This window comes from Scylla paramamosain, chromosome 2, assembly GCF_035594125.1.
Source record: "Scylla paramamosain isolate STU-SP2022 chromosome 2, ASM3559412v1, whole genome shotgun sequence".
In the NCBI taxonomy this organism is placed as follows: Eukaryota; Metazoa; Arthropoda; class Malacostraca; order Decapoda; family Portunidae; genus Scylla; species Scylla paramamosain.
In genome coordinates, this window is record NC_087152.1 from 20,362,501 (window position 1) to 20,379,734 (window position 17,234).

The 17,234-nt window shown below is 33.9% G+C and overlaps 1 protein-coding gene across 4 annotated transcripts in view; it reads right to left on the reverse strand.

The window, feature by feature from the left end:
- The window catches only part of LOC135111672 (uncharacterized), a 69,801-nt gene that overhangs the window by 445 nt on the left and 52,122 nt on the right, over positions 1 to 17,234 (reverse strand). For all 4 annotated transcript variants that reach the window (XM_064025232.1, XM_064025252.1, XM_064025243.1 and 1 more), the window contains 2 exons: positions 16,670 to 16,851; positions 1 to 12,478 (listed from right to left, as the gene is read on the reverse strand). The exon at positions 1 to 12,478 is cut by the window's left edge and continues 445 nt beyond it. In XM_064025232.1, the coding sequence (XP_063881302.1) occupies positions 12,285 to 12,478; positions 16,670 to 16,851 (376 nt within the window). In that variant the 3' untranslated portion in view covers positions 1 to 12,284. The remainder of the gene's footprint in view (positions 12,479 to 16,669; positions 16,852 to 17,234) is intronic.

The window sequence follows — 17,234 nt, forward strand, 5'->3', positions numbered from 1 at the left end:
TCTTTAGTCTATTACTTCCTATCCATAGGTTTCACAAAATGTGTGATCTGTGATTATAAGATAGATCATGGGCAATGATGATTTACTTGGAAAGAGCAGTATGTGAAAATGCATACCACTTCACACCAATTACATTTTTGTTCAATATATGGTAAAAGTTCCTTAGTTCCTTGATCATGGCATTATCTTGTAATTTCAATCTATTTTTTTTGCAAATGAGGTGACAAATTCTGAAAATTTTAATTCCTATTTTATGATTTAGAACACACACACACACACACACACACACACACACACACACACACACACACACACACACACACACACACTATGAGAAAGAACAATAAAGGAAAGATGGATGGAACACTTGGAAAGAGATAAAGTTTTGGTAAATTGTCAATTTGGATTTAGGACGGGTTAGATCATGGTCCATGAACTTATTGTCCTTTTATTCAAGAGTAGTAGATATTGTGCAAGAGAGAGAGACGGATGGGTGGATGGTGTCTACTTAGACTTGAAGAAAGCATTTGACAAAGTACCACACCAAAGATTGCTATGGAAGATAAAAAAAATATGGAAAAATTGGAGGAAGACTGCTGGAGTGGATGGAGGATTATGTGGATGATAGAGAGATGAGAACAGTAATACAAGACCAGAATCCATCTTGGCTGAAAGTAACTGGTGGTGTCCCACAGGGGTCAGTGTTGGGACTGATAATGTTTGTAATATATGTGAATGACATAAATGAAGAAATAGACAGTTATATGAACTTATTTGCAGATGATGCTAAGCTGATGAGAAGGGTAGAAAATGTAAATGACTGTATGATACTGCAAGATTATTTAAATAATGGAGTAAATCTTGGCAGATGGAATTCAATTTAAGTAAATGTAAAGTAATGGAGTTTGGTAAGAGTAAGAAAAGAATACAATATCATTATGAGATGGATGGTGTGAAGTTACAGAAATCAAAAGAGGAAATGGATTTGGGAGTAACAGTTACTGAAAATTTGACTCCAGACAGACACATTGATAAAATTACTGGAGACAATGAATTTGTTAAAAAGAATAAGAATGTCATTCTCATATTTAGATGAAAGAATGATAAAAAAGTTGTTGATTTCCATGATAAGACCAATATTGGAATATGCGGAAGTGGTGTGGTCTCCTCATATAAAGAGGAATATTATAAAATTAGAAAGAGTACAAAGAGCAGTCACTAGATGGTTCTGGAGTTGAGTAAGTCAACCTATGAAGAGAGACTAAGAATGTTGGAAATTCCTACCCTTGAAAATAGGAGAGAGAGAGGGGATTTAATAAACATCTATAGAATTATAAATGGTATGGAAAATGTGGACAAAGAATGTTTTATAACTTTAGATACACAGAGTAAAAGGGGACACAGTAAGAGGTTCAAGAAAGTAAACTGTAGAAGAGACATCAAATAGTATAGTTTTTCTCACAGAAGTGTGAACAAATGGAATGAACTCAGTGAAGACGTTGTCAGTGCTGTAACTATCCATGCTTTTAAGACCAAACTGAATAGATATGGAGACGGGATACTATGAAATTACTCCCCTCCCATAAACCACAACTAGGTAAACACACACACACACACACACACACACACACACACACACACACACACACACACACAGTAAATACTGGTGGTCAGTGTTATCAACAGGGAAGATGACAACTGACATGAACCCAAATATTTCTGAGGGCTTCAAGGAAGAGGAACTCAGTGTAGCTCACACAAATAAACGAATGTGGAAAATTAAAGAAGAAAATGTGAAAATACGAGAAGTAATATGTAGCTTAACAGTGATGATAAAGGCGTGGAAAGAAAAAAGAGAAGTGGGTGGTGACAATGTTAAAAAGATATCCAGTGATATAATAGAGATGAAAAAGAGAGAGATGGAAAGAGAAAAAGAAAACAAAGAACTGAGAGAAGAAGTGACTAAAACACTGGACTTAAACAAGAATTACTGTGAAAAAATTAAGAAACTCAAGGAAAAGAACGAAAAGTTAAAGAAAATTTTGCTAGAGAGAGAGGATATGGTTGGAGAAGTGAGAGTTAGTGACAGAGAAAGCCAAAAGTTGGAAAGAAGAGAGAGAACAATAAGAGAGAGATAATAAGGTAACAACAACAGGAACACAAGAAGGATATGGAAAAGCAAGTGATTAAAATAATAAAAGAAAAAAGTAATCTTGTGAGAGGCATGGTACAGAGATAGATGTGTGTGGTGGAATTTTGGGTTAAGGAGAAGAACCTATCTGTGAAAATAGCTAATGAGAAAGAAGTGAAAAGGGCTAAGGAAATTATAACAGAAGTGGTGGAGAAAAGAGGGGGGATAAACAAATTAAAGAGGTTTACAGGATTGGAAAGTACAAAAAAAATGGAATAAGACCAATGAAAATAAGATTTATGTCACAAACAGCAGCAGAACCTCTTGCAAAGAACAGGAAAATTGGCAAAAGTAGAAGGAATGGAGGAAATATGGATAAAAAGAGACATGAACAAAGAAGAGACAAGTAAACTGAATTGAGAGAAGCCCATAAAAAAATGAGAGAACACAGGAACAAGCAACAAGATTCACCCAGAAAGTTGTGGACATGAAAATAAGGAAATGATAGCACAAAGAGGCCACATAAGATCACCAAGCAGAAGTTTAATGATTATGCATACTAATGTAGATGGTTTGGTGTCAAGCCTATTGGAACTTAAAAGAACAATAATGGAACTTAAAGAACAATAAAGCAGATGTGGTATGTTTGACAGAAACCAAACTAAAGGAGGAAATAAAGTTGGGATTTGCAAGGAAGGATATAGCACATGGAGGAGAGACACAAAAGGAAAGGGAGGAGGAGGAGTGATGATATTGGTAAAGGAGGTTATTGTTGTTAAGGAAGTGGAATATGGTGATGGAATGATGGAAACACTGAGTATTGTGATTAAATCAAAGGAAGTGAAAAAAGGAAAATCAGTGTGACACCACCAAAAACTAATGCATGGGAGACCAATAAATTTAAAAGTATGCAACTAGAAACAAAAAATAACATAGAGGAAATGACAAGAAAAAGTGACAAAGTGCTCTTAGTAGCAACTTCAACACTAAAGGAATTAACTGGGAGGAGATGAAAGTGGAAGAAAAGTGTTGAGTCATGGAGCGAAGATCTTATGCAAACCATGATGGTGAATACTCTGAGACAATAGGTAAATGAGCCTACAAGATGCAGAGAAGAACTATCACAGTTGGACTTAGTGTTTACAAAAAACACAGAAAGCAGGCCAAGTATACATTGTCTGAGTCCAATGGTAAGAAGTGATCATGTGATGATAGAAGTAGTACCAAAGGAGGAAAAGTGTTGCTCAGGAAAGAACAATGCAGAAATGGGAGACAGAATTATGCTAAGGCAAACCTTACAGAACTTAATAATTTTTTTGGAAAAATTAACTGGAAACAACTATTTGAAGGTAAAGTAGTGCAAGAAAAATATGAGATATTTTTTAGCAAGTATAGCGAGGGGGTGCAACAGTTTGTGCCAAGTTATAAGGTGAAAGATTGGGAAACATGAATAGTATAATGTCAGGTGTGTAGAAGCAAAAAAGAAAAAAGGACAGGCCATGGAAGAAAATGATGAGACAACTGAACAGAAATGCTAGAGAAGAATATAGAAAGGAAAAGAATGAATATAGTATAGTAAGATGAGAAGAAACTTTAAAAGTGACATAGTAAGAAAATGCAAGGGAAAAACCCACTCTTCTACAGATATGTAACAGGAAAATGAAATATAAGGATGGCATAAGCAAGTTAAAAAGGATAGGAAGAATTTATGAAACTACTGAGGAGATGAGTGAACTAATGAATGAGTTTTCAATCTGTGTTTACAAAGGAAACTAAACTTGTGGCACTGAAAGTGGTATCACAGAATGGGAGAATACAAGAGATACAAGTAAAGAGACAAGAAATCAAGAAACTGCTGAAAGAGTTGGATGTTAGAAAAAGCTATGGGACCAGACCAGGTAAACAGATGGATAATGAAAAAATGTAGAGAACAAATGTTAGAACCCATGTGGTATATAATTAACAGCTTGTTGAGAGAAGGAAAAGTACCAAGGGAATGGAAAAAAGCTAACATAATGTCAATATACAAAGGGGGAAATAAAATGGAACCATTAAATTATAGACCAGTGTCACTAACAAGTATTGTAAGCAAGCTTTGTGGAATAGTAATTAAAGACAGATGGGTGGAATATCTAGAAGATGAAACGATAATTACAGAAAAGCAGTTTCAGGAAAGGTAGATCCTGTGTCACAAATCTACTGAGCTTCTATACAAGAGTAATACTCATAGATGGAGTGTAAGAGAGGGATGGATGGATTGATACAGTATACCATGATCTCAAAAAAGCATTTGGTAAAGTTCCCCACAAAAGCCTTATGTGGAAGCTAGAGAATGGAGGAGGACTAAAGGGAGCAACATTGAAATGGATGGAGGATCATTTACAAGGGAGGGAAATGAGAACAGTGATCAGATACTAATTCAAGCTGGCGCAGAGTGACAAGTTGAGTACCGCAAGGATTTGTGTTCGCACCTATTATATTACAAAATATATGTAAATGATATGACAGAGGATCTAAATAGTTATACAAACCTGTTTGCTGATGATGCAAAAATAATGAAAATAATAAAGGATGAAAATGACTGACAAGATACATGCATGGAGCCAAAGATGGAAATTAGAATTTAACACCAGAAAATGCCACATGTTGGAAATAGGGAAAAGTAAAAAGAGACTTTCATGGAAGTACAAAATGGGAGGAGAAATAATCATGAAAAGTAATGAAGAAAAATATTTGGGAGTAATGATTCAAGACACACTATCACCTGAAAGACACAGAAATGGGATATTCAGCTCTACATACAGCTTGTTAACAAACATTAATGTGGTATTTAACTATCTAAATAAAGAAACTATGAAGAAAATTATAACAAGCATGATACATCCTAAATTGGAATACACAGCAGTAGGTTGGGCTCCACATAGAAAAAAAAAGACATATGAAAACTGGAAAGAATACACAGGATAGCGACAAAAATGGCACCAGAATTGAATGTGAAAAATGTCATGTAATGGAAATGGGAAAAGTGAAGAGACCAAAATGGACATATAAAATGAGAAATGAGGAAATAATAAAAGTTTAAGAAGAGAAAGATTTGGGAGTGATAATAGAGGATAGTCAACAATCAGAGAAGCATGTTGAAAAGATATTCAGAGATACACATAAAATTGTGAGAAATATTGGGCCAGCATTCCACTACATAGATAAAGATATGATGAGAAAAATAATTACCACTATGATTAGACCAAAGTTGAAATATACTGAATCAGTGTGGTCTCCCCATAAGAAGAAACATATAAAAAAAATAGAAAGGATACAAAGGATGGCAATGAAGATGGTCCCAAAACTGAAAGAATGAACAAATGAAAAAAAGTTAAAGGAAATTAATCTGCCAACATTGGAACAAAGAAGAAAAAGGGGAGATTTATTAATGATATATAAACTGCAGAATGGAGTGGAGGAAACTGATAGTGAGAAACTACTGCAAGGAGAAGAAGGAAATACCAGATTCACATAAGGGCACAACAAAAACTAAGAAAAGGAAGATGCTCAAGTAACATAAAAAAATATAGTTTCCCACAGGGAAATACAGAAGTGTGGAAGAAGCTAAGTGAGGAGGTAGTATCAGCAATGAGTGTGCAGAGCTTTAAGGAAAAGTTGGACAGGTGTAGATATGGAGACGGGACCACATGAGCATAGCTCAGGCCCTGTAAATTACAACTAGGTAAATACACACACACACACACGCACACACACACACACACACACACACACACACACACACACACACACACACACACACACACACATACACAAATAATATATACATATACAGAAACATATCAGGAAACTAGAGAGAATATAAAGAGCAACAACAAAGATGATCCCAGCATTAAATGATGAGACATACAAAAAGAGACAAGAAAAAATAAACCTTCCAACTCTGGAACAAAGAAGGTAGAGACTTAATTGCAATATATAGACTAATGGAAGGACTGGAAAACAACAATATTGTGATGTAGGATGCAAGAGACACTAGATGACAGAAAGAAGCTGAAAAAAGAAATTTGTAGAAGAGATATAAAAAAAATAGTTTTCTGCAAAGAGCAGTTGATACATGGAACTGTTTAAACAAGGATGTGGTGCAAGCAAAAACTATTCATAATTTCAAGGCCAAGTTAGATGATAAGAGATACAGAGGTGGGACAGTAAGAGCATAGCTTCTTTCCTGCATGACACAACTAGGTAATTACACACACACACACACACACACACACACACACACACACACACACACACACACACACAGCTTGTTAAAAAATATTAGGGTGGCATTAAACTATTTAGATAAAGAAATGATGGAAAAATTATAACAAGCATGATATTACCTGAACTGGAATATACAGCAGTAGTTTGGGCTCCACATAGAAAAAAAAAACATATTAAAACTGGAAAGAATACAGAGGATAGTGACAAAAATGGTACCAGAATTGAAAGACTTAAACTATGAAGAAAGACTCAAAGAGATGGGATTACCAACACTACAAGAGAGAAGAGGAAGAGGAGACCAATGTACAAATTAGTAAACAATATAGAAAGAATAGACAGAAATGCCTTGGTACTACAGATGGAGGAGGGAGAGAGACAGATGAGGGGGCATGGGAAGAAAATAAAGAAGAGTGGATGTTCGAGCAACATCATGAAATGCAGCTTCCCGTATTAAACTAATGAAATCTGGAATGATCTGAAGGAAGAGGTGGTTGTGGCAAACAGTGCACATTTTTAAAAAGAAACTGGATAAATATGGCTATGGAGACAGAACAAAATGAGTTTTGGCTCATGCCCTGTACAATACAAATAGGTAAATACAACTAGGTAAATACACACACACACACACACACACACACACACACACACACACACACACACACACACACACACACACACACACACACACACACACACACATAAACACAAATAAAAAATCATCCTGTGTCTAAGACCAGGTTCACATTGGTCTGTTTTTATGAATTACGTCTCTGTACACCATCCAACAATGACATCACCACCATGTCCATTCAAGCAACTGTAGAGGGAACCTGACTCTGTTTCTGCCTCTGCTTGAGGGGACACCAGTGAGTGGAAGAGATGAAATGAGTTTAACAATGTACAGAGAGATGGGCACAATGTTGCACGTACTAATATTTCTAATGTTCTGGGTGTGATATTCAAGTACATAATAAAAAATTATAGAATTACATCTTTGTAGTGTAATAATGCTATATTATACATTTTTTTACAATGTTCATGGAAAAAGAGGAGGACCATAGTCCCAGTGAGAGAAGCGACAACACCACAACCACATTGATGGACTGGACTGGTTTCAGCCCAGCAAACTGCAGCCATGCACATACCTCATTCAGCAGCTATGGTAATGACAGTGTATTAATAACTGACAACCAGACAACTGGAAAATACTAGTATAACCTTCTCCACTATACTGTGCATTGATATGCCAGACACTACTGCCCCCACTGTGTCTTGAAGGATTCACTAGCATGTAAAAGTTACTTATATTTTTTTAGTGTCCAATAAATGCACTGTTCTCCTCATTAGCCTCACTGGCTTTGTCAGCTGTGAGCAGCAAGCTGACAAGAAATACAAATTCCTTGTCAAGGAGGTCTCTTCTCTATGCAGCCATGATGATAAACAATGGATATGGATAGATGGTGGTCAACCCTTCAGTTCAGTGAAGACTCTGTTTTTCTGACATCATTGCTGGATAGTAAACAGATAGAATCCATAAAAATTAACCTGTGTGAACCCAGCTTTAGAAGCTCAAGGTGAAGTTATTGATAATTGGTTTAGGTACTGGATTGCCATGTAAAATGAAATACAGGTAACTCTTACAAACCTGCTTCCCAGAATAATTTGTAAACATTATATATGACACAAATGCAGCATGTCAATAGTGCTAATTTTATATCATCATTATTATTAATATTATTTGTTGTTGTTGTTATTATTATTATTATTATTATTATTATTATTATTATTATTATTATTATTATTAATATCGCACCATAGAAAATAATAACAATCAGAAGAAAACACAGTGCATGACCATGCAAACAAACCAATGGTCATTTGCATACTGAACATAAGGTCCTGTGCCTGCCCCAGTATGTCTCAGGTTTGGCCCAGCTACCATTGGGTAAGACATTTTTCTCATACTTCTATACTTTACAATGCAATATCTGTTTTAACATTAGAAAGAAACAATGCATAGACCACAGTGACTAGGAATATAATGATGATCATAATTTTTTTTGGCTATAAAGATGAGTAGAAAAGGCTTTAATTTCACATTTCTCAAGTTTTAAAACTGAGTTTTATTAATCCACTGAGTGCTGCCAATGGAATCATTCATCACACACTTCATGCATTTTTGCCAGAACAAAAACTGTTACAGCATTCCTAAACTGGTTAGAGATAACTGTTTATTCTTTAATATGTTTACCCAATAAAAGGATAGTGGTGCACTCGCAAACTGTTCCATCAAACTATCAAAGTTGAGAATAATTGAGTAAACATATCTAAAATTTGGTTCCTTAGCAAGATTTTTTAATTTATTATTAAAAAAACGGTATATTTTTTGCTATAAAAATTCAATTTCCATTAAAATAATTTTCTCATACAACTTTGAGAATACCAGGCACAATGAAAAATGTTAGTTGCCACTGCCTCATTGCATGCTTAAGCTCCACATGATGGAGTGAACATGTGTGATAAAAAATATTTACCTGCATACATGTTTTGTTAGTCCAACTTTAGTAAAAATAACCAAATTAATGCTTCTTCCCTTATGGCCACTTTGGCTTTATAATTGCTTTAGAAATAAATACATGACATGTATCACTAATGCTGTTTTGTTTATAGTCACTTCAACTTTATGATTGCCTTAGAAATACATACATGACATGTATCACTCATAACTGGAAGCTTTATGTGAAGTTGATATAAAATTTAACATGAGACACACATACTGAACATTACAGCTACTTAAAGACATGCATAGCTTGAACACTTTTTGCTATGTAGACACATTGTTATTATTTCAATCCTATAATGAGATTTACTGCAAGATTATAATGGATATAAAAAGCATTTTAAGCAATATTAAATTTACGTAAATGCCTACTATCATAACATTTGCAGAACTTTCTCAGTATTATACTAATGAGTAAATTTTTCTATTTCTTTAACTATGTAATAAGAACACTGTGGCCTATATTACCATGAATGACAGCATGGCAGGAAAATTTTCTATTCTCAGCAACAATTCAGCAATATTTAAAAATATTGCTGAATGTCCTAATAACTATCAGAATGTGGATTTTGTGAAATGTATCAATATAAAGGATTATCCATTGGAAAGTTTGGCTGGCAGAAATATTTTCAGTACTTTGGATCCAGCAGAGGTGATATGAAGAAGAGCAGTGATAAATAGTTATACCTCACTGTAAACTGATATGCACAGTATATATTGGGAAATCTCTCCAAAAGTATATCATTCTTCCCAGTGTTGATATGTGATTAGCAGTTCTTAAGTAATATACCCTTTGATTCTTTATTTGTATCCCATGCTGTTCAGTATTCAATGTGAGGTAAATAAACAACAAAACATCTTAAAATTGCAACTATATCCCCATTCTATATTTCAATATTGAGTCATAATTCTAACTATTCTCCACTTTAACTTGTACTGATGTACTGATGTAAGTACATGAGATACAAAAGAAAAGCACATGTAAATTGTCGACAGCTATGTTGATCTGATCAGGTAAGGAATTCTTCCAGTATGTTACTATTATTCATATTAAATCCATGATGACATAATTTAAAAAATGCATACAATGTATATGAAATTAAACCACAAAATTTTTTTATTTCAGCTGTGTTACATATGACCTAACTTATGACCTTCAGAGAGTATGTTAGGAAAAGGATAAGTTCTGTAATCCCTTGAGACCTAGAGGGAGAGATATAAAAGAAATTAAATGAATATGTACACATGTCTCAGATACTCCTGTTCAAGGAAGATATCAGCCTGATATACATGGATATGTTCTAACTCCATTCTAAAATTCACCCTATGAAGAAAAAATACCTAAATTTACATATATTTTATAAAGGAGGAGCTTTAAAAGTTGTGTGTGCAGTGTTTTGGCATATGCATGCTATCTCTCTTTTAATAACTGTCATTACTTGTAGAAGAAAGGAAAAGAATGTGTAGTGATATGATGCCATGAAATGGTACTATGTTCAATGATGATAGTACAATGAATTATTAATAAATTACTTGGCAATGTTAACAGAAATATTTTTTTTAAATTTGCTTAACTTCTATTGTAACTATTAACACAAGTAAACTTATCTCATATTTGGCACACTTAAGTAAATTCAACTTTTGGCCACAGATTATGTGCATGAAGTAACCTATATTATATTCTGGAATACTAAATTTGCAAGCAAAAAAATATACAGCATTATATATATTCTCAGAAGTTAGTGAAAGACAACTCTGTAATTATAAAACAAAGACATGATTTGACAGAACCATTAAACTAGTTCCATAACAGTGGAATTATTTAACGTAACCTCACAGCTAATTTACCTACACCTGCACACAATGGGTGCCTGCATAGGTTGATATGGTGGTCAAGTATTGATATGGCCATTTTCAGGCAATATAATGTATCTACGACATGGCACAAACTTTTATCATCTAAATCCTATGACGCATGGCTAATCCAGCAAGTTGTGGCAGGCTTCATATGGTATTTCATTATTTTAAAAAAATTACTAAATCACAAGTTTTCTACCAAATTACAGAAAGTATTAAACTACAGTTTCACAGGTTTTTCCCATTAGATGAAAATTCATAATTATGATTTCTTTTCATCTGGATATTAATGGAAATGTGACCATGAAAACATTATTTTCACTTTGTATAATAAAAAAAAAATTAAAATATAAATAACTTTGAAAAGTTAGGAGACACTTAAGATGCTACTTGTTCTTTCAACATGGTTAATATTTATAATTCAACAATGATATGGCTATATTTGCTGCACTGGTTACAAGTTTTAATGATATAATTTGTTTAGCGGGTGTCCATGCACTTAACACTTAGCCCTTATCATGTCATAGTCATTATTTTCAATATTCTAAATCCCACATATTTTACACAAAAATTAGTAACACCAATATATATTTTCTTCAAAAATGCATATTTTAAGTGCAGGTAGCTGTAGATATTAATAACAAAGTATAAGGTCAGGTTTATCTAGGTTATTACAGTAACCTAGCCAAATCATGAAAAAAAATTTTGACAGTATTAAAATATTGTACTGCAACCAGCTGGTGGTCAATCCCTATTAGAAAAAATAGCATCTTCAATGCAACCTTGATTTGGTGGCAAGATAATTAAGCAACATGTCACTGATGTCAAAATGGAGAATGAAGTTTCAACTTAATTTGTATATAGAAATACCTATGTTGTGTATAAAATAGTATCTACAAAAGAAATCTGCTTTGTACTCAAGAACATTCCAATACATTTATGCAAACTTTAAGGTACCATTAAATAAATGAGTATGATTTTTTTTTTTTCATAGTAACTGCCATGTGTATAATCAGATGCAACAAATAACCAAAGCAAAACATTACTATAATTTCCTTATTCAAAGTAAACATAATCAATTTGCATATGACATTATTATATTATACATGACAACTTAGTAAAAGCTTTTTTCCATACTGAATATTAATAATTTTATATTTGAGTAAATAGGTACATTAATTTCTCGCAAGGTAAGCATCAACTATGACTGCATATTGAGCATAAAGCTTCTTTCTTTAAAATACATATTCTAATTCATCACAAAAGCTACAGTTAATAACTGTAGACTTTTCTTAAATTCTTTAACATAAAGATAACAAGGTTGGAATAAGAAAAATAAATAAAATAAAGACACTTTCTCTCAGTCAGCATTTATATCACATTGAAGTTCTTGGCTGTTACCTAAAACATGCTAAAGCTACAAAGGTTACTGTAAAATAATACAAGGATTAACACAAAATAATTAACTCACACAGTAACTGTTGTGGCTGATGTGGCTGTTTTACTTCTCATACTCACTGAACTCCTTTTTTGCAGCTGTGCAGTGGAAATATTATTATTCTTTGCATTTTCCCTGCTATCTTCACTTTCAAATTTTTCTGGATTCCTTTCACTTGCTTCAAGACTGACATCACTTTCAGGAGTGTGTGATCGGCTTTTTCCTGAAATCAGACCATTCCTTTTTAAAGTCATCAGTCAATATGAATACAAACCTAAAGGCATTAATTTTTCTTAAAATCATCTATGAAGAACAGGATTAAATAAGACCTAAAGTATTATTGTAAAAAGATTAGCTACAAGATAATTATTCTATAATATTACATTAAGATTGGCCAGATGTTCTTGCTGTAACAACACCTATCCACATGGCTGAAGCAATTATAATCCCTTGTTATGATAGACAGGGGCATCATCTATAGAACTAATTCAAGCTACTTTATTTATTTGATATAAAAGTAATTTTATACTCCAAGTGAGAAGCATAGCTACAAGATCAGCTTCAGCATTCTACAGTATTTTTGTGCTGGGAGTCAAATTCATCACATTTACCAGCTACAAGTGTGGTATCACCTCCATGTACTAAACTGTTACAGTCCTAGCAGAATGGTGATTCAGTAACAATGATGAGCTACAAGCTCATCATTAGCTGCTGAGGCATTGGTGAGCTTTCATTTGTTAATCAATGAATATATAACATAAATAAACAGAATACATAGTTTAACACAAGAATTACTTCAGTAATAATGATGCTGTGGCATTTTTTAATCTTCTGATGTTCTGTTAACATCACGACATTAAAAATTTCTGTAATGTCTAACAAATGGCATCTTCTCCCACATGTGGTTTACTACCAGAACAGGTTGACCTTTGATACTCCAGCATAATTTAATCCAGCATATTTTCAGCTGGCTATATTCTATATCTTTTACACATGCCACTGCCATGTAATTAGTTCACTATGTGTGGCCACAGATTGCACTACAGTTGTAGCTGCTGTAATGCAAATTTTTCACATACATTAAAATTGCTTCCAGAAGACAGTTTATTACATGCAAACTAGAGTGAGAAGAGGGGATCAAAAACATCTACTACATTTTTTTTATATTCTACATAATATCATCTATACAGAATTATCTTGGCAAGTTACCACTGCTCTGTTGTCTGTGGAATATGTTAAGATGGAAATGGAGCAGCAAGTTACCACTGCTTTGTTGTCTGTGGAATATATTAGGATGGAAATGGAGCAAGAAAACAAGAATAATGAATGATAACAGAGCACCAAAACATGTTCTAAGTGCAAGCATGAAAGTCCTTCCACCATGTTTTATATTCATAGATTTTACTTATCATCAATATCTGGACTTACATTGACAAATTATTATTGCTCCATCCATAAATTATATTTGGACAGAAATGGAGCAAGTAAACCTGGTAGTAATTTCAATGCTGGGTGTGATTCTGCACCACTGCCAGGCCATTCAAAAAGCCTGGCAATATGCGTATGTATTTACCTAATTGTATTTACCTTGTTGTGGTTTATGGGAGGGGAGTAATCTCGTAGTATCCTGTCTCTCTATCTATCTAGTTTGGTCTTAAAAGCACTGACAGTTTCAGCATTTACATTTTCACTGAGTTAATTCCACTTGTTCACATTCTGTGAGGAAAACTATACTTCTTAATGTCTCTTCTACAGTTAACTTTCTTCAACTTCTTGTACTCTGTGAGTCTAAATTTATAAAACCTTTATCCACATTTTTCATACCATTTATCATTCTATAGATGTTTATTAAATCTCTCTCTCTCTCTCTCTCTCTCTCTCTCTCCCTCTCTCTCTCTCTCTCTCCCCTGTTTTCAAGGGTAAGAATTTCCAACATTCTTAATCTCTCTTCATAGGTCAATTTACTCAACTCTGGAACCATCTTAGTGACTGCTCTTTGTACTCTTTCTAATTTTATAATATTCCTCTTTATATGAGGAGACCACACCACTGCTGCATATTCCAATCTTGGTCTTATCATGGAAATCAACAACTTTTTAATTTTTTTTATCCAAATATGAGAACGTCATTCTTACTCTTTTTAACAAATTCATCGTCTCTCCAATAATTTTATCAATGTGTCTGTCCAAAGTCAAATTTTCAGTAACTGTTACTTCCAAATCCACTTCCTTTTCTAACTTCTTTAACTTCACTCCTACCATCTCATAATGATATTGTATTCTTTTCTTACTTTTACCAAAATCCATTACTTTACATTTACTTAAATTGCAATCCATTTGCCAAGATTTACTCCATCTATTTATCTTATTTAAATCATCTTGCAGTACCATACAGTCACTTCATCCAGATAATCCTCCATCCACTCCAGCAGTCTTCCTTCAATTTTTCCATAATTTTTTATCTTCCATAGCAATCTTCGGTGCAGTACTTTGTCAAATACCTTCTTCAAGTCTAAGTAGACACCATCCACCCATACATCTCTCTCCTGTACAATATCGACTACCCTTGAATAAAAGGACAATAAGTTCATGGAGCATGATCTTCCCCTCCTAAATCCAAATTGACAATTTACCAAAATTTTATCTCTTTCTAAGTGTTCCATCCATCTTTCCTTAATTGTTCTTTCATATAATTTTCCTACAACACTGGTCAAAGGACACTGGTATATAATTTAGTGGATTTTCCTTATTTCCTCCTTTGTATATTGATGTAATATTTGCTCTCTTCCAGTCTTTTGGTACTCTTCCCTGTGATAGTGATGTCACCACTAGACTGTGAATTTTATCAGCCAGTTGTTCTTTACATTCCTTCAATATCCAGTTTCATATTCCATCTGGAACAGTTGCTTTATTTACTTCAAGTTCTTCCATCATCCTAAGTATTTCTTCATAACTGACTTGGACCGTACTTAGTATATTCCTCACCAACTTGTCCCTTCCAGCATCAAACTCCCCTTCCACATTAAAGATCAGTCTGAAACTATTGTTCATAACCTTCGCCATGTCCTGTGCATCACCACTGTTTTTTGCAGACAGTGATTTAACAAAACAGATGTGTGATGAAAAATGAAAGATTGAAAGAGTAGAGATAATGAAAGACCAGTGGTTCCCAAACTTATTCTGGTCATTACCCACTTTTAATGCATGACCCTTGTCTATGGCCCCCTGCCTCTCCTCGGTCATAACCCCATGACTACAGTGACTGTCTTACAGTCCCATATAAAAACCATTAACAAATCCTGTACTTTTATTGATTTCTTTGGTTATTTTCTTATGTTAACTATTATTAAAGAAACTTGTATTTTGCCTTGGCTGAATCACGTATAATTGTTGAAATGGTACTAAAGGAGTAATATAACACATACAAAAATTCCATACTTAGAGTAATTAAAAACTGCATTTTTGTAAAAACTTATTTCAGTAATAAAAAAAAAAATCCACAGGATTGAGAGAGTGTATTAATCCCAAACAAAATGATCCGATCTTTGAATCATACCAATCTGATAACTTTATAATTCTGAAATGAAATGTAAGTTTCCTCCACTGGCTACCTACCAGGTAAACTTGTTTGGTTTTATTTGTACATAGCCTCATATTATGGGCCCCTACATTCTGCCATATGGCCCCCAATTTGGGAGCCATTACAATAAAATAATGATGCAGTGGTTTCAACATTGAAGGAATGATGGTGTGGACATGATGCTGATGAAACAAGTTCAGGTGTTTCATAAAGTTTGGCTAAGAACATCACTAAGTATACTGAGGTGGTGGTTGCAGAGATTTCAGAAGCACCATGGCATTTTAATGTGTAAAGTCTGTGAAGAAAAACAATCAGCAAACAAGGAAGGAACAACACAATATGTACATCAACAAGCTCACCCGGCTTATTTCTTGTTTCATGATATTTTTTTATTAATTTACATTTACAGTAGTACAGTGGTTGTTTCTTTTTTACTAAAAGAAAATATTTTTTGGCTCACCAGGCAAACTAAACCTTTTTAGACATATTGGGAGGTGTCATGGGATAAACCCTGATTAATCAGGGAAAATAGATAATTTGAGATAATTCTAAGGTGCCCAAGTATTGGTCAACTTGTAGTAGTAAATAGATAAACAGATACCCCTATACCAATAGGTCTCATAATATTTGTTCTTCCTATGCACTCTCTCTCTCTCTCTCTCTCTCTCTCTCTCTCTCTCTCTCTCTCTCTCTCTCTCTCTCTCTCTCTCTCTTGCTAATTGTATTCTTGGAGAAATTAACAAAATATAAGAGGAAAAGGTGATCATATGCAATGAATGTACTATGCAAGTAATGGATATTAAATTTAAAAAATAAAGAGTGATTGTAAGTATACCTGAGACACATAAGGATTCTTCTTCTTTTTGACTTGATGCTTCAGAAGTTTCTTTACTTTCATCATGCCCATCTCCCTCAGCTGTAATCTTGAGGTTAAGGTCATTGGCACATGCTGCTTCAGTGCTTGTATCAGAATGCTTGGCTCCCTTCTTACCCAAGGCTACTATGGCATTTGCAGCTCTGCAATACCACATAACTATTAAAAATATGTTCATAAGCATGTGCATATATATATATATATATATATATATATATATATATATATATATATATATATATATATATATATATATATATATATATATATATATATATAGACACAAACACACACACACACACACACACACACATGAAGATCAAGTCAACAACAACAGACACTACACTCCCACTAAAGAGCTGATTTTATGGGGAATTCACACCATTAACTGGACCTGGAAGAGGACAGCATCACCAGGAGGGCCTAGGAATGTGGTCTGTAGGGTATGAGTGAGTGAGTGTGGTCCTGTAGATGAGGAAACAGTGAGTACTGTTGATGGCCTATGCAATTCCAGAACCAATTTCAC